The 24,513-nt window shown below is 42.8% G+C and overlaps 1 protein-coding gene across 2 annotated transcripts in view; it reads left to right on the top strand.

Annotated features, from left to right (window-relative positions):
* Samhd1 (SAM and HD domain containing deoxynucleoside triphosphate triphosphohydrolase 1) overlaps window positions 1–22,984 on the top strand; it is a 41,497-nt gene extending 18,513 nt beyond the window's left edge. The window contains exons 6-16 of one of the 2 annotated variants that reach the window (XM_090352320.1): window positions 1,191–1,261; window positions 5,523–5,678; window positions 7,527–7,627; window positions 7,745–7,853; window positions 10,042–10,133; window positions 12,456–12,571; window positions 17,232–17,371; window positions 18,802–18,897; window positions 19,274–19,378; window positions 20,015–20,152; window positions 22,879–22,984. In XM_090352320.1, coding sequence (XP_090208446.1) covers window positions 1,191–1,261; window positions 5,523–5,678; window positions 7,527–7,627; window positions 7,745–7,853; window positions 10,042–10,133; window positions 12,456–12,571; window positions 17,232–17,371; window positions 18,802–18,897; window positions 19,274–19,378; window positions 20,015–20,152; window positions 22,879–22,980 — 1,226 coding nt within the window. In that variant the 3' untranslated portion in view covers window positions 22,981–22,984. Of the gene's footprint in view, window positions 1–1,190; window positions 1,262–5,522; window positions 5,679–7,526; window positions 7,628–7,744; window positions 7,854–10,041; window positions 10,134–12,455; window positions 12,572–17,231; window positions 17,372–18,801; window positions 18,898–19,273; window positions 19,379–20,014; window positions 20,153–21,127; window positions 21,274–22,878 lie in introns of those variants that run through there. The other variant, XM_090352321.1, reaches the window with a different exon arrangement.
* Window positions 22,985–24,513: the final 1,529 nt, after the last annotated feature.

Raw genomic sequence — 24,513 nt, 5'->3', positions numbered from 1 at the left:
ATTACAGGCATGGGCCACTACACCCAGCTTGATGTTGCCTTTTATTTTGTGTTTTTAGAAAACAGGGCACCAAGGGCATGATAGCTCACACCTGTAATCCTAGCTACTCAGGAGGCTGAGAGCTGCATTCCAAGCCAGCTTGGGCACTAAAGACCGTGACACTCTTATATCCAATTAATCACTAGGAAACGAGAAGTGGGGCTCTGGTTCAAGGGGTAGGGTGTAGCCTTGAGCTGAAGAGCTCAGGGACAGCACCCAGGCCCAGAGTTCAAGTCTCATGACTCATAAAAGAAAGGAAGGATGGAAAAAAGAAAGAAAACAGGGCACCAGCAGCTTACCTGTAATCTTAGGTACTCAAGAAACTGAAACCTGGAGGTTCAAAGTTTGAAGCCGGTCCACACAAAGAGTCCAAGAGACTTTCCTCTCCAAAATAACTAGCAGCAAAACATGCTAAAGTAGAGGTATGGCTCAAGTAGTATAGCACCAGTCACAAGCAAACAAACTCAACATGTATAAGGCCTTGAGTTCAAACCCCGGAAGCACAACATACACACACAAAAAAAAGAAAAAAAGAAATAGGAAAAATGCATTGTCCTATTTTGTGATTTTATTCATAGATTACTTTCTACTGATATGAAATTTTAAACAAAAAAGATTTTTGTAAGAATTTATTTTTGGTGCCACGAGACGAGTGTGGCCCAGTTGTAGAGTGCCTGCCTAACATACATGAAGCTCTGGGTTTGATTTCTTGGTACCACATACACAGAAAAGCCCAGAAGTGGTGCTGTGATTCAGGTGGTAGAACGCTAGCCTTGAGAAGCCCAAGGACAGTGCTCAGGCCCTGAGTGGCAAAAAAAAAAAAAAAAAAAAAAAGGAAAAGGAAAAAAGATAAAGAATTTCTGCCAGGGTACGTGGCTCACGTCTATAATCCTAGCTACTCAGGAGGCTGAGATCTGAGGATCAAGGTTCCAAGCCAGTCTGGCACAAAAGGACCTGAGCCTCTTATCTCCAGTTAACCTCTAGAAAATGGAAAGTAGGGCTTGGCTTAAGGGTAAGGTGGTAGCCTTGAGCTGAAGAGCTCAGGGATAATACCTAGGCAGAGTTCAAGCCCCATGATCCACAAAATAAAAGAAAGAAAAATTAGTTATTTATTTATTTTTACCAATTTCCCAACCTCTTCTTGTTCTAAGGTCATGGTCCATTTTCTCATATGTTCGATGGAAGATTTATCCCGCTGGCTCGCCCAGAGGTGAAGTGGACGGTGGGTATTCATTCATTGCTTAGTCGTAGAAAGAAAGACTATATCAGGAAGGAAATTCCTGTTAGCCTCCCCTGACATGTTACACTGATCTTCCTCATGAAGGTTTTGATATACTTTCATTTTTGAGCATGTAAAACACACAGATGCGCACATACACGCACACACACATCCAGTCCTCTGTCACTACTGTAAAATAAAAAAGAGAGACACCTCCATGAAGTAACTGATACCAGCCACATTTTGCCACATTTTGTTCAGATTAATATGAACCATATTATAATTAGGCATTTGCAGGTGGATGACCTATATTATTTCAACCAATTTTAAGAAGTTAGGGTATCTGGCCTCCTAGTTTTCTTTTTTTCTCTTTTAAATTTAATTATTAATTGATAATTGACTTAATGGATTAATCTTGGCGGGGGCTGGGGGGGAGACTGAGGACCAAACCCAGAGTCTTACACATAATAGGGAAGCCCTCTACCATGGAACAACTCTGGCCCTCTAGTTTCTGCCATACTTTATTTCTGGAAGTTGAAAAGAAAATTAATATATATTAAAAGCTTCTTACCTGTCAGCCTTTTTTTTTTCTCTCCTCCTTTTTTTTTCTTTTTCTTTTTGTGTGTGTGCAAGTACTGGGGCTTGATCTTGGGGCCGAGGTGCTGCCCTTGACATCTTTTTGATCAAGGCTAGCACTCTACCACTGGAGCCACAGCTCCATTTGCAGCTTTTGGTAGTTAATTGGAGGTAAGAGTCTCAGGGACTTTCCTGCCTAGCCTGGTTTCTAACTAGAATCCTTAGATCTCTGCCTCCTGTGCAGCTAGGGTTATAGACATGAGCTGCCAATACCTGGCTCTTTTCTTTCTTGAGATATAATCACAGAGTGAATTATACAACTCTTACATGAATTTTGACAAGTGTATCCAACCAGTCAGGATATAGAGCATTTTCATGTCTCAGGTGCCCCTCCCTTTGTTTTTATTTTCTTTTGTTTTTGTGATGCCAAGGATTTTTTTTTTTTTTTTTTTTTTTTTTTTGCTAATCATGGGGCTTGAACTCAGGGCCTGGGCAGTGTCCTTGGATGGATACTTTTTGCCAAGGCTAGTGCTCTGCCACCTGAGACACAGCACCACTTCTGACCTTTTCTATATATATGGTACTGAGGAATAGAACCCATTGCTTTGTGCATACTAAGTGAGCACTCTACCATGAGGCTAAGCTCCTGGTCCAAGTTGTTGGTGTTTTCTAATAAAAATGTAGAAATTACCAAAAAGAAAAAAGGAAAAGAAATAACTGAGGTTCCAATGTACTTGCTCATCCCTGCCATTTACACTGAGTAAAAGTTCCACAGCTTTACCAACATTTTGTCTTTTACTTATTTATGTGCATGTGTTGCTGGAAATCAAACACAGAGCCTTGTGTGTTCTAGCCAAGCATTACTACTGCACCACCTCATCTATCCCTGCCATTTTAACGTGGAGATTAGCCCATGTGAATTATCTTGATGACTTACTGCCTCCCTGTAATAAACCATAGTTTATTGCCTCCATTTCTTGTACTTTATACTTTGTACTTTATTGGCATATCTCTTGTAAACATGTAGGAAGAGTTCTAATGTTCTGCTGCTGTTGCTGCTCCTGCTCCTCCTCCTTTTTCTCCTCCTTTTCCTCCTCCTTCTCCTTCTTCTTCTTTTGCCAGTCCTGGAGCTTGAATGCAGGGTCTGGGCACTGTCCTTGGGCTTTCTCAAGGCTAGTGCTCTACCATTTGAGCCACAGTACAACTTCCAGCTTTTTCTGTGTATGGGATACCAAGGAGTCAAATGCAGGGCTCCATCATGCTAGGCAGGCACTCTACCACTAGGCCATACTCCAGGCTCATGTTTTACTTCTTTAAAAAAAAAAAAAAATGGTGGCAGGGAGCATGGCCTAGTGGTAGCATGCTCACCTAGCATGCACAAAGCCCTGGGTTCGATTCTCTAGAACCACATACACAGAAAAAGCCGGAGGTAGTGCTATGGTTCAAGTGGCAGAGTACTAGCCTTGAGCAAAAAGTGTGCAAGGACACTGCCCAGGCCCTGAGTATAAGCCCCAGGACTGGCAAAAAAAAATGTTATTGAGCTGGGCAATGATGGCTCATGCCTGTAATCTTAGCTACTCAGAAGGCTGAGATCTGAGGTGCCAGCCTGGGCAGGAAAATCCAGAGAAACTCTTATCTCCACTTAACCACTGAAAACTGTAAGCACTGTGGCTCAAAGTGGTAGAGTGTTGGCCTGAGCAAAAAAGCTCAGGGACAGCACCCTTCCCTCAGTTCAAGCCCCAAAGCAACAACAAAAAAAATTTTTTTAATTAAAAAAAATGTTGAAGGGCTGGAGTGTGGCTTATTGGTAGATCACTTGCCTAGAGTCAACTCCCAGCACTTCTCTTATGAAAGATTTGTTTGTTTGTTTGTTGTGGGACTTGAACTTGGGCCTGGGCATTGCCCCTGAGCTCTTCAGCTCAAGGCTACCACTCTACCCCTTGAGCTACAGCACCACTTCCACTTTTATGGTGATTAATTGGGCACTTTAGTGCCCAAGCTGGCTTTGAACTGTGATCCTCAGATCTCAGCCTCCTGAATAGCTAGGATTACAGGTGTGAGCCACCTGTGCCTGGCAAGGACTGATTTTTTAACCTTATTCTTTCAGATCGCAGCTTCCTGAGTAGTTGAAATTACAGATGTGAGCCACCATCGCCCAGCTCATTAGTTTTGTTTGGTTTTGGCAGAATGTGACCTAAACTCTGGGCATAGGCACTGTTTCTGAGCTCTTTTGCTCAGTTGGATATAAGAGACTCATGGACTGGCTTTGAACCACTGTCCTTAGATCTCAGCCTCCTGAGAAGCTAGGATTATAGGCAAAAGCCACGTTGCCTGGCTCATCAGGTCATTCGTTTTTAGAGTTGGTTTTTTTTTTTGTGTGTGTGTGTGTGTGTGTGTGTGTGTGTGTGTTTTGTTTTGTTTTTTTGCCAGTCCTGTGTGTGTGTGTGTGTGTGTGTGTGTGTGTGTGTTTTGTTTTGTTTTTTGCCAGTCCTGGGTCTTGAACTCAGAGCCTGGTCATTGTCCTGGGACTTTCTCAAGGCTAGAGTTACCACTTGAGCCACAGCACTATTTCTGGCTTTTTTCTATGTATCTGGCACTGAGGAATCAAACCCGAGTCTTCATGCATGCTAGGCAAACACTCTACCACTAGGCTAAACCTCCCAACCCCATCAGCTCATTAGTTTTGTTGAGACCAGGATAGAAGTCTCTAGAGTCCATTTGATGTGTTTTGGGTTTTGGGTGTTTTTTTTTTTTTTCTGCCAGTCCTGGAATTTGAACTCAGGGCCTGGGCACTGTCCTTAGGCTTTCTAAAGAAGCGAGCACCCTACTACTTGAGCCAAAGCACTACTTCTGGCTTTTTCTGTGTTTGTGGTACAGAGGAATTGAACCCAGGACTTCATACATGCTAGGCAAGCATTCTGCCACTAGGCTATACTCGAAGCCTCCATTTGATCTTTACAGTAATTGGGAACAGATGAGCAGAAGCATGAACCAACAGACCAACATCAACCCACTTAAACCACTAACCCCCTGAATTTACTGGCAAGGTTGCCATTACTATTTTTTACCACTAGATGGAAATACTAACTGCACTTTAATTTCATATTCCAACCCTTATGAAAAAAAGAACTAAATGTTATTAAAGTGGTACTTATTAAAAGGGGATTCTACCTGTATGATCTAGCAATAGTCTTCTGAGTACTATAAGTGCTTATATGTCATAAAATGCATTTCGTTTATTTTTGAAATAATTAGCATGGATTGTAAAAGTAAAATAGTCACACAGTTTGACAGATTTTAGACATTGTGAGCCTAGGTAATAAACATAAAGTAGAACCCTATCTCAGAATTTCCTGGAATCAAAAACAGTTTATGGGCTGAGTGCCAGTGGCTCTCACCTGTAATCCTAGCCACTTAGGAAACTGCAATCTGATGATTACAGTTCAAAACCAGGCCAGGCAGAAACATCCTTGAGATTCTTATCTCTAATTAACCACCAAAAAACTTGGAAGTGGAGCTGTGGCTCCATGGTAAAGTGCTAACATTGTGCAAAACACTCAGGGACAGCAAGCATCTAGGTCCTGAGTCCAAGCTCCAAGACCTGCATCCCCAAAAACCTCATTTATGTAACCAAAAGCCCTGACTAGCTAGTGTTTTTAACAGGTCATGTTATCCCTACTTTTCCTAGCATGAACAGGGGTCGGTTCTCATGTTTGAGCATCTGGTTAATTCTAATGGACTCACAGATGTCATGAAACGTTATGGTCTTGTCCCTGAAGAAGATATTTGCTTTATCAAGGAACAAATTACTGGAGTACTTGACTCACCAGTCAAAGGATCTTTGGTAAGTTTGCATGTAACTTTACTTGATCTCACTGGTGCTTTTTATCCCACTTTTGTTTTTCTTAAACCATAGATTAGGGCCAGAAGTTTGGCCTAGTGGTAGAGTGTTTGCCTAGCATGCATGAAGACCTGGGTTTGATTCCTTGGTACCACATACATAGAAAAAAGCTGGAAGTGGTGCTGAGGCTCAAGTGGTAGAGCTCTAGCCTTGAGAAAGTCCAAGGACAGTGCTCAGGCCCTGAGCTCAAGCCCAGGACTGGCAAAAAAAAAAAAATGAAAAAACAAAAAAGAAAAACCCATAGATTACTTGTACAAGGAAGGTTTCATTGTGACCTCTGATCCCACACATGTATTCAGAGTGTCCTGATCAGCACCATACCCCACCCCCCGTTCCCCTTCTGTCATCCTCCTCCACCCCACTTCCCCTTCTTTATTGCAACAGATTTTGTTCTATTTTTTTCCCCCAGTCCTGGGGCTTGAACTCAGGGCCTGAGCACTGTCCTCAGGCTTTCTCAAGGATAGAGCTCTACCACCTGAGCCAAAGCACCACTTCCAGCTTTTTCTATATATATGTGGTACCAAGGACTCTTTGTGCATGCTAGACAACCACTCTACCACTAGGCCAAACTCCCAGTCCCTTCCAGATTTCTTAAGAGGTATAATTTTAGCTGGCACCAGTGGCTCTCGCCTGTAATCCTAGCTACTCAGGAGGCCAAGATCTGCGTATCTCAGTCCAAAGCCAGCCTGGGCACAAAAGTCCATGAGATTCTTATCTCCAGTTAACCACTAGAAAACCATAAGTGGCAATGTGGCTCAAGTGGTAGAGAACTAACCTTGAGCTGAAGAGCTCAGGGACAATGTCCAGGCCTAGAATACAAGCCCCACAACTGCATGACTGGGGAAAAAAAAGTATAACTTTGACTATTTTAGTAGAACTAAATGATAAAATGCAAGTTACATATTTCTACCTGGCAATATAAAAAACACTTTTTCCTACGTCTTGAGTTCTTTAGAAGTTTCTTTTTTTCTTTCTTTGTTTTTGCTGTTCATGAGACTTGAACTCTGGGCCTGCACACTGTCACTGGGCTTTCTCAAGGCTAGGACTCTTATCACTTGAGCCACAGCACTACTTCTGGATTTTTCTATGTATGTGGTACCAAGGAATCAAACCCGGGTCTTCATGCATGCTAGGCAAGCTCTCTACCCCTAGGCCAAACTCCCAGCCCAAGAAGTTGCTTTCTTACTGGTGGCATACATCTGTAAGACCCATACTTGGGACATAGAAGCAGAATGTTTGAAATGTAAAAGTAAGTTGTTTTTGTTCAGTTTGGTTTGGTTTGAGACAAGGTCTTGGTGTGTAGTTCAGGCTGGGCTGCAATTTACTATGTGGCCAAGGCTGCCCCTGAACTGCCCCTTGCCTCAGCCTCCTAAGTGCTGGGATTACAAATATGCCCCCACTATGCCCAGCTATAAAAGTGTACATCTTGTTTATCCATTATGATTAACATATTTGAAATACTTGAAAATGAACTCATTCAAGTGGAAAATATTTTATTTCCTTTTTGATCTTTCATACTACTTTTAAGAAATAAATTGGAAAATAGTTTTCCTTTGAGATTTTTAGAGTTGTTTGTTTGTTTGTTTGTTTATTGTGCTGGTCCTAGGACTTGAGCTGGAGGCCTTGACTTTCATTTAGCTTTTTCTCTCAAGGCTCGTACTCTGCAATTTGCTACACCTCCAGTTCTGGCTTTTGACTAGTTAATTGGAGATGAGAGTCTCACAGATTGGTCTACCTGGGCTGGCTTCAAACCTCAAATTAAAAGTTCTGGTGGGTTTTCTTGGATTCCAGTGGCCGTACAAAGGACGCCCTAAACAGAAAAGTTTCCTGTATGAAATCGTGGCTAATAAAAGAAATGGCATTGATGTGGACAAATGGGATTATTTTGCCAGGTATGGCCCAACACTCCAGAAAAGTTGGTTAAGATCTTTGTACCAATTGAGTATTAATGTCTAATATCATTTCTTCATTGAAAATAAATCTCATCTCTGTGCTTTGGAATTTTTTAGGGACTGTCATCATCTTGGAATCCAAAATAACTTTGACTATAAGCGCTTTCTTAAGTTTGTCCGTGTCTGTGAGGTAGAAGATGAGAAGCATATTTGTACCAGAGAAAAGGTAAGTTACATCAGAGGAAAAAAAGAATCGTGGAGTTCCTGATCTGGAAATAACTACCCGATAATTTGAAAAAAAGAAGTAGCAAATTGTTGATCTCTGAATGCATAGCATGTGTAATCTTAAGGTGCTTTTTACTTATACTGCATTGCGTTTGTTAGTCTGTTTTGTTACTTTAACAAAATTCCCAAACCTCAGGAATTCATAAGAAGAAATATTTAGCTCATAGTTCTGGAGATCCAAGAGTATGATAAGGATTATGTACTACTCTATGCATAGTAGAAAGCCAGAAAGGCAAGATGTGCTATAGAGAAAGAAAGGGAATGCCAGGCTGGCTTTATGACTGCATGTTCTTCTGTACTCACTCTCCCGGGAGTGACATTAATCCCTTCATGAGGGAAAACTCCCATAACCTGATTACTTGTTGAAAGTCTCACTGCCTCACAACACTGGTGCTTTTGGATCTAATTTTAATGTCAGTTTTGCTGAGAACACACACATTTACACTATAGCACCATGGGACAAATGAGCAAGTTAAGGCACAGAAGAGATAAAAGCTGCCAGGCACCAGTGGGTCATACCTATAATCCTAGCTACTCAGGAGCCTGACATCAGAGGTTCAAAGCTAGCCTTGGCAGAATAGTCCATGAAACTATCCCCAATTAAGCACCAAAAAAGTTGGAAGTAGAGCTGTGGCTCCAATGTTAGAGTGCCAGCCTTGAGTGACAAAACTAAGGGACAGCCAGGAGCTCGCGGCTCACGTCTGTAGTCAGTCCTAATGAAGGCTGAGGATTGAGGTTTCAAGCCAGCCAGGGCAGGAAAGTCTATAGACTAACCACAGAAAAAGCTGAAAGCAGTGCTGCAGCTCAAGTGGTAGAGTGCTAGCCATGAAAAAAAAAAGAGCTTAGGGACAGCACCCAGGCCCTGGGTTCAGAGACCTAGAATTGGCACAATAAAACAAAGAAGAGAGGGGCCGGGAGTTTGGCCTAGTGGTAGAGTGCTTGCCTTGCATGCACAAAGACCCGGTTCAATTCCTCGGTACCACATACATAGAAAAAAGGTGGAAGTGGTGCTGAGGCTCAAGTGGTAGAGCTCTAGCCTTGAGAAAGTCCAAGGACAGTGCTCAGGCCCTGAGCTCAAGCCCAGGACTGGCAAAAAAAAAAGAAAGAAAGAAAGAAAGAAAGAAAGAAAAGAGTTAAAAATGAATAACTCTAGGAAGTGGTGATATGGCTGAAGGGGTGGGGCAGTAGCTCAGGGACAGCGCCCAGGCCCACAGTTGAAGTCTCATGACCAACCAAAAAAAATTTTTTCTCTCTACCAGGTACCTGCCTGATGATAATTACATAAATCTGGACTAGGACATTATTATCCATAGAATGTCTTTAATGAATGAATAGAAGAATAACAATACCTGTTTCTTGGAGTTGTTGAGAAGATTCAAAGATGTGTTTAGATGCCTGTAACAACATGAAGTCTCTCTAGGAGATACAGCTTAGTAATAGAATACGTGCTTAGCATGTGTGAGACCCATGGGTTCAATCCCTTGCCCAATCCACACACCCCCCAAAAAAATAAAATGAACTTGTCACAAAGTTAGAAAAGACAGGAGATTTTACTTCACTGAGAATAAAAATCGCATACCAGTAGGGAGCTTTACCCCATCTTCTCATGGCTTCTAGGAGTCTAACAACACAGACCCTTCATAAATCCTTCTGTCATCATTCTCTCTCTCTCTCTCTCTCTCTCTCTCTCTCTCTCTCTCTCTCTCTCTCTCTCTCTCTCTCTCTCTCCCTCTCCCTCCCTCCCTCCCTCCCTCCCTCCCTCCCTCTTCCTCCCTCCTTCTCTCTCTCTCTCTCTCTCTCTCTCTCTCTCTCTCTCTCTCTCTCTCTCTCTCTCTCTCTCTCTCTCTCTCTCTCTCCAGTCCTCCAGTCCTGGGGCTTTCTCAAGGCTAGAGCTCTACCACCTGAGCCACAGTACCACTTCCAGCTTTTTTTTTTTTCTTTTTCCTTTTTTTAACTTCCAGCGTTTTCTATGTATGTGGTACTGAGGAATCGAACCCTGGTCTTCGTGCATGCTAGGCAAGCACTCCACCACTAGGCCACACTCCCGGCCCCTCCTCTTATATACTTGTCGACTATCAAAATTCACCTGACCTGATCCCATGTTCATACTTCTGCTATGTTTTGGACAGGAGGTTGGAAATTTGTATGACATGTTCCATACGCGCAACTGTTTACATCGAAGAGCTTATCAGCACAAAGTGGGCAACATCATCGATACAATGTAAGGAAGTGGGTTCTTAACTTCCCGGTGACATTGTCTGTGGTGCTTTGCCCAATTATCACATTTGACTCAAGTTGAGATTTCTAGATAAAGTGGGTAATAAATTTTAAGGACATAATCTAGGGTAACTTCCTTAAACAAATAAAAACTAGCATAAGACAAAGTGAACTGGAAGAAAAAGTAGGAAATGAAGATGATCCAGATGAGGACAAGAAGTGGCACTGCAGGGCTGCCTCGGGCCCTGGCAGCTGCTAGGCATCAACATGAGGGGCGGTGAGATGTGAAGAACTGACACTTGCCATTAACTTTCAGAATGGATATTTTGGGGGAGTTGAGATGCAAACCATGACAAATAGGCCTTTTATGTGTTACTACTGAAACTGAATTTTAAACAGATTCCACGACTGTGGTTCGTATCCATCAGCTCTCTCGACTTCAGCACAGGTCTTGTTCCCAGTAGCTTTTCCAGGCCTACCACCTTCGCCATGAAGCTCCATGCGCTTCACAAGTCCAACTTGGGCTTCTTCAGCATTTTTACTTCTCTAACAAAAACCTCATGAAGTGGATAAATAGACTGGCAAGACTGTGTGTTTCCCAATGCTGTCTGGAATCAATTTAGCAACTACTTCTTTCAAGTCATCTTGGGTCATGATTTCTATCATCTTCTGGATCTGCTGGATGCTGAGCATAGGTGGTCTTGTGGATCTGATGTCGCATTCATAAAACCAACACAACAGACAAAGCAAATACCCATCTGTAGTCTTTATTTTCTTTTTTTTTTTTTGTTAGTCCTGGGGCATGAACTCTGGGCCTGGGCTCTATCCCTGAGCTCTTCAGCTCAAGGCTAGTGCCCTATTCCTTGAGCCACAGCACCACTTCCAGTGTCCTGTGGTTAAGTGGAGATAACAGTCTCATGGACTTTCATGCCTGGACTGGCTATGAACCTCAGTCCTCAGATATCAGCCTCTTGAGTAGTTAGGGTTACAGGCGTGAGCCACTGGTGCCTGGCTGGTGTGCCAGTTTTTGAATATGGATCACATTTTGTCTCGGGTGAGATCCATGCCCTGGAAGTTGGTCAGGTAGTTCTTGCCCTGAATATCCTCAGTAGTTAGCTTGGATTTTCTAAATGCAACTTCATTCTGCAGATCAGCAAGGCTCACTTCAAACACCCGACCCTTGAGGCCAGCAGATGGGACTTTGGTTCCTGGTGACTACTGTTTTCCCGATATTTCTTTTTTTTTTTTTTTTTTTTTTTTGCCAATCCTGGGCGTAAGCTCAGGGCCTGAGCACTGTCCTTGGACTTTCTCAAGGCTAGAGCTCTACCACTTGAGCCTTAGTACCACTTCCGGCTTTTTCTAAGTATGTGGTACCGAGGAATCGAACCCGGGTCTTCATGCATGCTAGGCAAGCACTCTACCACTAGGCCAAACTCCTGGGCCCCCAATATTTCTTATATTGAACATGCTCTGTGCTTTCACAGCCTACCAATCTTTCTTAGAAAATGGATGAAACACTTCTTGGCTCCCCTTTTGCCACCTTTTGTAAGGCACTTGTTCTTGCTGTCTGCCATGGTGCTGGTGAGAGAGCCAAAAGGGTTGAAAAATGATGTTTGAGGATTAAGATGATCTGTCTATATCCCATGAAATATTTATTTTAAAAAATAGCAGATTGGGGTGTGCGGGGGGAGACAGGCTGGGAGTGTGGCCTAGTGGTAGAGTGCTTGCCTTAGCATGCACAAAGCCCTGGATTCGATTCTTCTATACCACATACACAGAAAAGGCCAGAAGTGTTGCTGTGGCCCAAGTGGTGGAGTGCTAGCACAAAGACAGGGCCCAGACCCTGAGTTCAAGCCCCCAGGACTAGCAAAAAAAAAACCAGATGGGGGACTGAGAGTTTGGCCTGGTGGTAGTGTGCTTGCCTAGCATGTACAAAGCCCTGGGTTCATAGTGCTCAGGCCCTGAGTTCAAGCTCCAGGATTGGCAAAAAAAAAAAAAAGCAAATGGTAAAGCCATCAGGTATTTCACCTCTTTTTTTCTCCACAAAAGGTATAGTCTATACCTTCTCAGCGACCCCAGAGGAATTTTGACCCCAATCAATTTTTTTGAACCTAAGCACCCATATGACTCACTCCCATAATCCTAGCTACTCAGGAGGCTGAGATCTGAGGACTGAAGAATAAGAAAAAAAGTGGTGCCTTTTGGACATCATACCTGAAAGATCCCCTAAGTATTCAGAGGGTGGAAGATTTATAAGATATGAAGAAAAATCCAAGTATATAAAGCAAATTCTCAAAATTTCTCTATTTTCATGAAATGATCTTAGGATTACAGATGCCTTCCTCAAAGCAGACCCCTACTTAGAGATTGAAGGTGCTAAAGGGAAAAAATATCGCATTTCTACAGCCATTGATGACATGGAGGCCTTCACTAAGCTGACAGGTAAGAGTCAAGTTACTCACAGAGTCCGATTCACATGTGGTATAAGCTGTCCCTGGATTGCAGCTGGGTTATGTTCCCAAAGTTCAAGTCTGTTGTAGCTTCCTAAGTAATCATGTTCTTTAGAATTTTATTTTTGCCTTACACTAACAACGTACCCTTAGTAAAGTGATTTAACTTCTTTGAACTTTAGTTTCCTCAAAATCAAAAGGAGGTACATTCCTAGGACACAGTTATGTTTTGATGCTTAAATGAAATACAGTTCCTAATATAGACTTGGCGTGTAAGTGTTCAATATTCACTATTATCTGATTTATTATAAAATTGAGCTGATGCCAGATAAATACTGGGGGGAAAGAAAAAAAATCCTTTGACATTTCTTCATCGCAAACCATAGGGTGCTAGGAGCATCCTTCTGTATTTCTGCAGAAAGAAACTCTGCAGCTTAAGTGAGAAGAAAGAGAGGTAAAGGTCTGGTGGTTGGTCATTGAAGCCAGGAAAGTATAGATAGAAAAGTAAAGACTGGAGGCTGGGAATGTGGCTTAGTGGTAGAGTGCTTGCCTAGCATGCATGAATCCCTGGGTTCGATTCCTCAGTACCACATAAACAGAAAAAGCTGAAAGTGGTGCTATGGCTCAAGTGGTAGAGTGCTCACCTTGAGCAGGAAAAGCTCAGGAACAAAGCCTGGGCCCTGACAAGAAACAAACAAATAATCTATACCTATTCTTCCTTTTTCATATATATACTAAGAATTGAACCCATGGCCTTGCTTAGTCTAGGCAATTACCATGGAGATGCATCCCAACCCTGTATCAACCCTTAAAAACAGCCCTCTGTGTCTTCATGTTCTGCATCTAGGAGTCAAGCCAATCACTGGTGAAACACATTCAGGAGAAAATGAATCAGTTTTTTTTTCCTAAGCAATACAGTATAACATATTTATAGAGCGTTTTCATTCTATTAGATATTCTAATTCTGATGTGAGTTAAACTACACAGGAGAAGGTATACAAGTTATATAAGGAACTTGAGCATCTTGGGATTTTGGTGGTCTTGGAACCAGTATATATCCACAAGAGAATTGCTGTTATTCTTGTCAAGTTTGTACCTAGTTTCAATCATAACTAAGCCAAAAAGTAAAAGGGGATTCTTCACAGTAGGTATCTTTATGTACAAGAACACTGTCAGGGCCGGGAGTTTGGCCTAGTGGTTAAAGTGCTTGCCTAGCATGCATGAAGACCCGGGTTCGATTCCTCGGTACCACATACATAGAAAAAAGCCGGAAGTGGTGCTGAGGCTCAAGTCGTAGAGCTCTAGCCTTGAGAAAGTCCAAGGACAGTGCTCAGGCCCTGAGCTCAAGCCCAGGACTGGCAAAAAAAAAAAAAAAAAAGAACTCTGTCAGTATTTAAGGATTATAATTGGACTGCTTAGTTTATTTCTTGCCAATTTACCTAATCCAGGGCTGGGCTGATGACAAAGTTACTAGCAGATAATAATATATGTTTGAATTGTTTCTGTACTTGTTTAAATACAAAATATATAGGGTTATCACTCATCTGTATGTTCAAAGAAATGGAAAATGAGATTGTAGAAACAGTTGGGCAATCTGAATCTGAGTATATTCTTTTTTTTTTTTTTTTTTTTAATCAACCGTGGGGCTTGAACTCTGGGCCTGGACACTGTGCCTGAGCTTTTAGCTCAAGGCTACCGCCCTACCCCTGGAGCCATAGCCCTACTTCCTGTTTTCTAGCAGTTAATTGGAGATAAGAGTCTCATGTTCTGTAGTGCCCTGACTGGCTTTGAACTGTGATCCTCAGATCTCAGCCTCCTGAATAGCTAGGATTACAGGCGTGAGCTACTGCCTGGTTTGTATCTATCTATCTATCTATCTATCGTATATATATGTGTGTGTGTGTGTGTGTGTATATATATATATATATATATATGTATGTATGTATATTGCCAGTCCTGGGCTTGATCTCAGGGCCTGAGCACTGTCCTTGGGCTTTCCTCAAGGCTAGCACTCTAGCTCTTGAGTATATTTATTTTTAATATTGATTCATAACAAGGCCAACAATTGCTGGTTTTTGAAACATCATCTTCAAGCCTTTATTAGAGGCCAGTTCTGATGATTTATTCTACAAAGTTGTATTTGGAAGAAGATATAAGTTCTGGGTTTTCAACACATGGGTCAGCTGATAAAAATAACATACATTAAAATAGCATCCATTTTAATGTGATCCTGAAGTATATAACTACACAGCTCTGGCTAGGTACATGTTCCCTGATACCCAGTTGGCTTTTTCCCTGGCCAGTAAGATACACTGAGACATTGTAACAAGGTTAAGGTCATGTAGCAAGTACCATGAATTGCTCTACTTCCCTCTTAGATTTATTAGCAACAAATTGCGTTTTATTTTGTTTTAATTTTTGCTGATCAAAGGGCTTGAACTCAGGGCTTGGGCTCTGTCCCTCAGCTTTTGTGCTCAAGGCTAGCCTTCTACAACTTTGAGCCACAACTCTACTTCTGGTAAATAACTGGAGATAAGAATCACATGGACTTTACTGCCAAGGCTGGCATTGAACTAAGATCCTCAGATCGCAGCCTCCAGAGTAGCTAGCATTATAGGCATGAACTACCACTTTAAATGATCCTATTTTAAAACACATCATTTAAACTCTCCCTCCCTCTCTGCATCATTTGCTCCAGGTATAAGAATCCCAGATAGGAGATTGGGTCACGTGTTTGCTTTCTATGCCAATGCATGGGAGAGCAGGCCTTTCTTGCTGCCATTTGAGATAAGGACAATCCTGTCTTTTTTACATATTCTTCTGGACAAGTTTGTAATCCTTACTCTCCTTAACAATATGACCTCAAGGAATAGAACCAAGGGATCCTTTCATTACCCTTGTGGCTTTCCCAAAAATTAGCTTACATTATATTTGTTTAAGAGCTTCAATATCTTATATGTTTTAAAACATTTCCCACATTTTGAGGGAAGTATTTAAAACATACAACAGTGTTGAAAATTTTTACAATAAACATGTCTGTATGCACTACCTCGATTAACATGCATTTACTGAACTTGTTTTTATCATATATCTATCACTTTACATCCTCATCCATTTGTTAATCCATATATATATATATATATATATATACACACACACACATATATATTCTTTTTGTTGGTACTGGGATTTGAACTCACATTTTGTTCTGAGCAGAAATAAGTGCTGTTTGCCTATTCTAGACTGCTATGTCCATGGAATTGTTCCATGTTTCCTTTCCCCCAGCATTGTACCTTTTCAGGTCATCCAGTTGCATGTATGATTATTTGTTCTCTACAGTTCATTAGTGCTCATCACGTGAAGGAAGGTGCCATGATTTCTCTGTTCTCTGCTTCTAAAATCCTTGTTTTCTGAATGTGGTTATCTTTTTCTTGTTTTGTAGTTCTGGGGATTCAAGTACTCTACCACTGAGCTGTAGCTCCCAGCACTGACTAGAACTGTCTTGGGTTGGTATGGCTGGCATGGGTGTTAATGGTTTAGTGGTTGGTTGGTGGTTTGGACTCAGAGCCTTGCATTTTATTTTCAAGCTGTCTCCACTGTTACCACCCCTAGTCCTCTGCTATCTTAAGCATTGCACATGTTATCTGCTGGCCTAGTGCCTGCCCAGCCCCCAGGAGAGTTGAGGACAGTCATGAATTCTCTCTCAATCTTAGTTCATATCTGTCCTTTCCTAGGCTCTGGAAGGATTACCTTGAAGGATATCCAAGACATCCATTGGGAAATATTTTAAAAGCTTTTCTCTCGGGCTAGGAGTTTGGCCTAGCGGTAGAGTGCTTGCCTAGCATGCATGAAGACCTGGGTTCAATTCCTAGGTACCACATATATAAAAATTCCAAAGTGGTGCTGTGGCTCAAGTGGTAGGGCTCTAGCCTTGAGAAAGCCCAAGGACAGTGCTCAGGCCCTGAGTTCAGTCCCCAGGACTGACAAAAATAAAAATAAAAAACTTGTCTCATTTCTCTCTGTATATATGTGTGTATATTTTAAATAGTTACTATAATGGTGATGTACAGAGGGGTTACAGTTCATGTCAGATCAAGAGTACATTTCTTGGGCCAGTAGTGTGGCCTAGTGGTAGTGTGCTCACCTAGCATGCATGAAGCCCTGGATTGTGTTCCCCGGAACCACATACACAGAAAAAGCCAGAAGTGGAGCTGTGGCTCAAGTGGCAGAGAGCAAAAAGTGTCTAAGGACAGTGCCCAGGCCCTGAGTTCAAGTCCATTTCTCTCACTCTTTCCCAGTTGTGTATTTAAATCACATTGTTGAGATTTCAATGTGTCCACCTTCATGAACTGCCTCTTGAAACCACTTACTACAGTAATACAGAAGTATATTTGTCGTTAAATCTTGTATTTTGGGGGGCTGGGAGTTTGGCCTAGTGATAGAGTTCTTGCCTAGCATGAACGAAGATCCGGGTTCAATTCCTCAGTACCACATACATAGAAAAAAGCCAGAAGGGGTGCTGTGGCTCAAGTGGTAGAGCTCTAGCCTTGAGAAAACCCAAAGACAGTGCTCAGGACTTGAGCCCACGCCCAGGACTGGAAAAAAAATTGTATTTTTATTTTAATATGCCTGAAATTTCATCCATTTGGCAGATAATGTTTTCCTAGAGATTTTATACTCTTCTGATCCCAGACTGAGTGCTGCACGAGAAATTTTGAAAAATATTGAATGCCGTAATTTATACAAATATGTGGGTGAGACCCAGCCTGGGGAGAAAGAAAAGATCAAAAGGGTGAGTTGACTTCTCTGGGATGCATCACAGAGCTTTACCAGCCGCTTATCCTCACTCATCTTTACAGCCTTGCTGTGCTTGCTCCTAGGCCTGTTTTCTAGGTGGTTAACTATAGTCTGGATTAGATAACCTGTTCACAGAAGCAGTCCTTCAGGTGTAACTGACTCCACTCCTTTGCAGGAAACCTCAGAGTGAGGTGCCTGAATGAGTGCCATTGAGACTTTGAGGACCTAGTTTTACACTTGACCTTGAAGTATATTGGCTCTAGGGACACTGACACGTGTAACCAAAAACTGACCTGCAACTTTTGACAGCTGCCCCCTTCCCAACTTAATTATTAATAGCCAGCGGCTGTTGCCCAGAAGCTTTACTGAGAACATGTGAACTGCCATGCAGCGTATCTGGTGGAAATCCCTTCGCATAATGATAAGTGGACAGGCGGCACCCCCAGAGATGGTCAGTGTCCCAGAACATTTTGTGGGTGCTTATAGCACTTGGGCTCATTGTGACAGCCACAGGAGGGCGGCGGCATTATCCTGCCCCACAGCACGTGCTGGCCACACTTCATCTTCAGCAGAGGGAATTTCCTACCGCATCTGTTTTGCTCCACTTTAAATGATGTCACCTGTTAGGCATGTGTTTGTGCGTGTATGTTCTAATAAGGTTTTTTTTCTTTTTTTTTTTTTTTTCGGTTGTGGGACTTGAACTCAGAGTCTAGGTGCCATCCCAGAACTCTTTTTTGCTCAAGGCTAGTGCTGTACCACTTGAGCTACAGTGCCACTTCTGATTTTCTTGTTTAACCACTATGGATAAGTGTCTCACAGACTTTCCTTCCCAGGCTGGCTTTGAACCATCATCCTCAGATCTCCACCTGCTAAGTAGCTAGGATTATCTGCATGAGCCACCAGCACCTGGCTAAGTTTTAACGCTTTGCAATACATTTTGGTGTGTTTTGTGGTAGTATTTAATGTTTTTCCAAAAAGAAAAATACTTTTCCCATATTTCTGGGCCATAATGCTTGCCTTCAAGGTTTTTAAAATTGTAAAATCACATACAAAACAAAAGAAAACACAAAGAACTAGAACAAGAGCTACATAGTTCAAATCCGTGCTGGTCCAGGGTTAGCTGAACTCCTTCGCTCAGATGGCACACCTCTGTCCTCAGTGAAGATTTTTTTTTTTTGTCTCCAGTTTGTGGACAGTTTCTCTATTTGCCAGAAAGCAATAACAAACAGCTAACGCCCTGCCTCATAACACTTGGGTGTATGCTTTCCTTCATTTCGTTACACTAATAGCTTAGTGCCTCGTTTCCTTTTGCAAGGTCTGATTTTTTTTTTTAAGATGGTTTGGAGGACGGGCAGAACTGGGAACTGTCGAAGGGGAAGAGTTGGTGCAGCTCCTGCTCTAGCATGCAACCCTCCTCTTTTCTAGGAAGACTATGAACATCTTCCAGAAGAGGTTGCTTGTGCACAACCTGATGAAGTGCTCCTTGAGGTCGAGCTGAAGGCGGAAGACTTCATAGTGGATGTGAGTAGTAAGCCCCAGAATATACAAAGTGAAAAGAAGCTGGCACTGGTAGCTCATACCTGTGATCCCAGCTACTCAGGAGGCTGAGATCTAAGGGTTACATTTCAAAGCCAGTCCAGGCACGGAAGTCTGTGAGACTCTTAGGTAACTCTAATTAACCACCAGAAAACCGGAAGTAGCGCTGTGGCTCAAGAGGTAGAGTGCTAGCCTTGAGCTGAAGAGCTCAGGGACAGCTCCCAGGCCCACGACAAAAAAAAAAGACATGTACCACGCTAGATATTCGGTAGAAGACTTTATTCATTTCTTGTGGTACCCTTGTTCCTTGAGTCTATTTTCATAGTTGTCAGGTAACTCCTTACAAATTGCTTTCATTAAGGTTATCAACATGGACTATGGGATGAAAGACAAGAATCCAATCGATCATGTTCACTTCTATGGCAAGAGGGATTCCCAAACAGCAATCAAAATTTCCAAAAAGCAGGTAACTAACTTAGAGGAAGTAAAGATATCTACTGCTATGTATAGTAAGTTTGTGGAGTCAGTAGTTTCAGAAAAGCACCTTTTACCAGGCATAGTGGTAAATCCCAGCACTTAGGAGGCTGAGGCAAAATAGTCAAGAGCTCAAGGTCCACCCAGGCTACCTAGACTCTGTCTAGGGGCTGGGAGCATATTTTGAAAATTAAAAAAATTTAAATATATATATATGCATACCCATTTTAATAGCCCCGTTTCTGTTTGCTAAACATAAATGAAAACGCAGTGTTTGTGTTGGAGGCCTGGTGGGAGGTGGGTGTGAGTTGGTTGATGTCGCACAAGTACAAGTATCTTTGCACATCTATTTGAGTCTGAGGGAAAGGGGGATGGGTATTTAGAATATAAGCCAGTTAATCTTATTGATGTAATATTGTAAATGTTATTTGCAATGTGACAATTAGCTTGAATGCTTGTCTTTGATTATAATTGGAATAAAGTACTAGGGGTTGAACCCAGGGCCTTGCACATGCTAACTAAGGTACTGCTCTTAATATATCCACACTGGGGCTCAGGAGCCAGCAGTGCAGCTGGCACCTTCTGAGGCATGCATTGGAGGTGATGATGAAACTTCTCTTTTGGAAAGGTTTCACGATTCCTGCCAGAGACATTTGCAGAGCAGCTGATTCGTGTGTACTGTAAGAAGACAGATGAGAAGAGTCTGTTCACTGCTACCCAAAAGTTTGTCCAGTGGTGCAAAGTCAGAGACTTCACCAAGCCGCCGGTAGGTGGCCTCTTACTTACTGTTCTTTTGTTCTTTTTTTTTTTTAATAATTTTTTATTGTGATTAATAGAAGGGTTACATTATATTCACCAGATAGAAGGTGCATAACTTCACAAACATTGATACCCTTTCTCATGACATGGTCCCCATTTCCCTCCCACCCTTCCCCTGTTCTTTTGTTCTTGTCGTGTGGCTTGAACTCGGGGCTTGGCTGCTGCCCCTGGGCTCTTTTTTTCTCAAGCATAGCTTTCTACCACTTTGTTTGGTTTTTTTTGGTTTTTTTTTATTATTATTGTAATTAGTAAAAGGGTTACATGATATTTGCCAGATAGAAGGTGCATTAATTCACATACATTGATACCTTTTCACATGTCTTGGTACCCGTTTCCCTCCCCCGCCCCTTCCGCTTTCTACCACTTTGAACCAAAGCATATGAGTTACAGACTTCTGCCTGGGCTGGCTTTGAACCACAATCCTTAGATCTCAGACTCTTGAGTAGCTAGCATTATAGTCATGAAACATCAGCACCTAGCTTTTTATTTTTCTCTTCTTCAGTTTTTAAGGAGAAGCTATAAGTACTCTTTTCTGTTTACTGAGAAGTTCTCATTTAAATTTTAGTTGGTTGGGCATGGTGGCTTCTACCTAGAATCCTAGCTACACAGGGCAAATCATAATTACAGACCAAATAGCACAAAAAGTTAGCAGGACTCCTCCTCAACAAATCAGCTGAGCTGTCATCTCAGAGGCTTGGGGTCAGCGATGTTAGGAAGATTATGGTCCAGAATTGGCTGTGGGCAAAGATAATAGATCTACCCAAAAAACAACTCTACCATTTTTTGCCTGGGTAGGCCTTGGACCTCGGTTCTCCTACCTAGGCCTCCCACAAAGCTGGGATGTCAGGCACAAGCCACCATACCAAGCTCATTGATTGAAATGGAGTTTTGATCTTTTTTTTTTTTTTTTTTTTTTGTCCAGGCTGGCTTCAAACAATGATGCTGTCAATCACTGCCTCCCTCCCAAATAGTTGGGATGACAGGTGTCAGCTACCTTACCTAGCTAAAGTTGCCTGTTTCCCCTGTGCATCCAGTGCTAAAGGGAATAAAGCAAATGGTTCAATGTGCCAGAGTAGCTCAGTGAGTCATTGGCAAGTTCTAGAGGCATAGAACAGGCAGGTTCTCAAAGATTCCAGGGGTTGGCTTGCTGAGGAGAAAGCCTCCTGAGGAAGGAGGAACATCTCTCCGGGAGGCGGGCCCAGTCCTGCTGGCTAGAGAAGGATGGATGAGGGTGGGTGGCAGTGGGGCCTCAGTTTGTGTGAATGGAACATTCCTTTTGTCGGATAGTAAGAAGGTGAGAAGACACTGGATTGTGAGGGAATCTTGGTTTTTTGTTTTTTGGGGTTTTTTTTTGCCTACAGTAGAGAGGAGCCATTGAGTATTTAAGACCTGCCATGCAGCTGTAATTATGAGCATGCATGCGTGCTGAGACCATGGAAATAAGGAAGTATGTCTCCCTCAACCAGAGTGGCTCCAGGAAGCAAACTACTGACACCTACAGCAAGAGATGGGCCAGCACTGGGAGAAGCTTTTACTGGGGATGGAAGTAGAGCCTCCTAGAGCATGTGCATTCCTTGCATGCAGCAGGTGTTTGCTGTCTTGCCTTATGTTACAGACGAGGGATGGAACAATACCAAAGGTGGACAAGTTCCTTAGTTCCAAGGGTCTCACTCTAGGTGGGGATAAAAGCACACAAATAGGCTACAGTTGCAGTAACATGCTTCAGTGAGGCTGGGTAGGAAGCTTTAGAGGAGATCTGGCCAGTGGTTGTCAGGCTCTTTTGCTGCAGGCAGACCACAGAAGAGGCCAGGCTCAGGAGGATGTTTGTTTGTTTATTTATTTCAACACTGGGGTTTGAACTTGGGGCCTCCCTCTTGCTAAGCATGAGCCATGCACCTAGCCCTCTTTAAAATTTTTTTTCAGGTAAGATCTTGCTTCTGCCTTAGACTCTTATCTGTATCTCCCATATAAGCTAGGACCACAAGCACATAGTCCTATACCTGGTTTGCTTTGTTGAGATGGGAGTCCTTTTTTTTTTTTTGCCAGTTCTGGGACTTGAACTCAGGGCCTGAGCATCATCCTTAGACTTTTTCATGGGTAGAGCTCTACCACTTGAGCTACAGCACCATTTCCAGCTTTTTCTATGTATGTGATATTGAGGAATTGAACTTCAGTCTTTGTGCTTGCTAGGCAAGCACTCTACCACTAGGCCAGACTCCCAGCCCCAAGATGGGGGGTCTTATTAACTTTTTGCCTGGGCTGGCTTCCATCTGTGCATCTCCTGAACCAGAGGAATTCAGATGTAAGCCACTAAACCTGGCCATCCCGTCCCACCTTTTTATTGATATCTCATAGACCTGGGCCATTTCTTTCAGAAGTGACCAGATAAGAAAGAAGCTAGACCCCAATGCAGCCTCTTTTTTCCTAGAAAACAAACAAACAAACCAAAATAGGATAGAGATTGTGTTCCATGAAGAGATATCCAGCCATCTTTCCCGTGAAGGCCCTGACCTACTGAGGACTAGAGTGTTTCTCCTCAGACCTGAGCACTGGGCATGCATGCGTTATTCTGAGCTTCCTGATTGCCGTCCATCTACCACAAGACAGGTCTGCAGAGAAGGAGCTGAAGACTGGCGTTTGTCTATTCCTTGCTTTTCTCTCTCTTTTCTCTAGGATGGTGATATCATAGCCCCGCTCATAACACCTCACAAAAAGGAGTGGTGCTACCAGGCCTCAGAAGAAGCTCCCAAATCCAGGACCAAGCTTAACTTTTAAGATGTGTGAATGTCTGCAGCTGGTTGTTGACAGAAGTCCCTCTCCCTTAAATTAAATCCCTTGGGGGATTTAATCACAGTCCTGCACACTTATTAAGCAGTGCTTTCTTAAGTTGTATTTTGAGTATCTATCTATGTTGATGGTAAGTGATTTTTATTCAAAGAAATGTGAAACATATGAGGCAAATCTTACTACCCAAGCTATGGGAAGCATTACCTTTTTAACATTTATTAAAGCCTTTTCTCTCTTACTAATCTATTTTCTTAGAATAGTAACTATTTTATCTACTCTGAACTATGACAGATGATTGTTTTCTTTCTTTTTTTTAGTGTAGAAATTGATTTAAGGATACAAACAAATTCAAAGATGGAATTCAAAGTTATGAACAGACCTAAAGGGATACCAATCTCCCTGAGTTTATTAAACACTTGTGAGGGGTAATGAACCTCCTGTCCTGCCCCATGAGCTGCCAGGGTTGGGCAGAAGCAGGTGAGGGCTAGGACTGGCCACCAGCTCTGTGGCAAGGGCATGTGAGAGCTAAGGTCTCCTCCCTCTCCCCACCCCTGCTGGGGAGTGAACCCAGGGTCTCTCACAAGCCAGACGAGTGCTCTACAACTGAGCTCCATTTGCAGCCTTAGCCTTTCATAAATGGAGAATGAACCTCTTTTTAGAACAGACAGCTCAGGGGCAAAGGGACGCCTCAGTCCAGGCTGTTCTCTAAGACCAGTAATAATGGCACCTCATTCCCAGTGATGTCCAGCCAGGCACTGGTGGCTCACGCCTGTAATCCTAGCTACTCAGGAGGCTGAGACCTGAAGATCATGGTTCAAAACCAGCCCAGGAAAGTCCATGAGACTCTTATCTCAAATTAACTACCAAAAAGCCAGCAATGGAGCTGTGGTTCAAGTGGTAGTGCACTAATCCTGAGCACAAAAACTCAGGGACAGTGCTTAGGTCCTGAGTTCAAGCCTCAGGACTAGCACACACACACAACTAAACTTGGATCCAAAGCATTGGTTGCCAGAGTGTGCTGTGAACCCCATCATCTTAGTACTGAGGCTCCTTTAACAGAGCCACCCCCTCTGACAGCTGGCAGGAGTGAGGTGACAGCTAGAGCAAGTGGGGACAGCTTTCTGCACAGCTTCCCTCAACCACTGCTTCCCCTGGGTGGCTGAGTTTTGCCCTGTCCATTATACATGAAAGTACTGGTTGTCTGCCATTCCTCTGTCCATCCATCTGTCCGTCCGTCCTCAGAGGGAAGGGCTGTCATCATTCGCAGGAGGGTATTAAAAGCCTCCTTCCCTCCTAGCCCACTGTGTGTGGGGGAGGAGCCTTTCCCACAGGCTAGGTAGGTGCCTCTCCATCCAGGGAGGGAATCACAGTCACGAATGTAATACTTTCCTGCTAAGATTGCTTGTTTGATCTCTGCCCATCTTTTCTTTAAATCATTGTGGCTTATTCTGGAATTTTGTAGTCCTCACATCGTACCACTGTGCTTTCTAGAAGCATCTCTTTTATAATCATCTCTTGTCC

This window comes from Megascapheus bottae, chromosome 18 (assembly GCF_031878675.1).
Source record: "Megascapheus bottae isolate mThoBot1 chromosome 18, mThoBot2.hap1, whole genome shotgun sequence".
Classification (NCBI taxonomy): Eukaryota; Metazoa; Chordata; class Mammalia; order Rodentia; family Geomyidae; genus Megascapheus; species Megascapheus bottae.
Note: the sequence above shows the minus strand (reverse complement) of the source record. Positions and strands in the feature narration are given on the sequence as shown.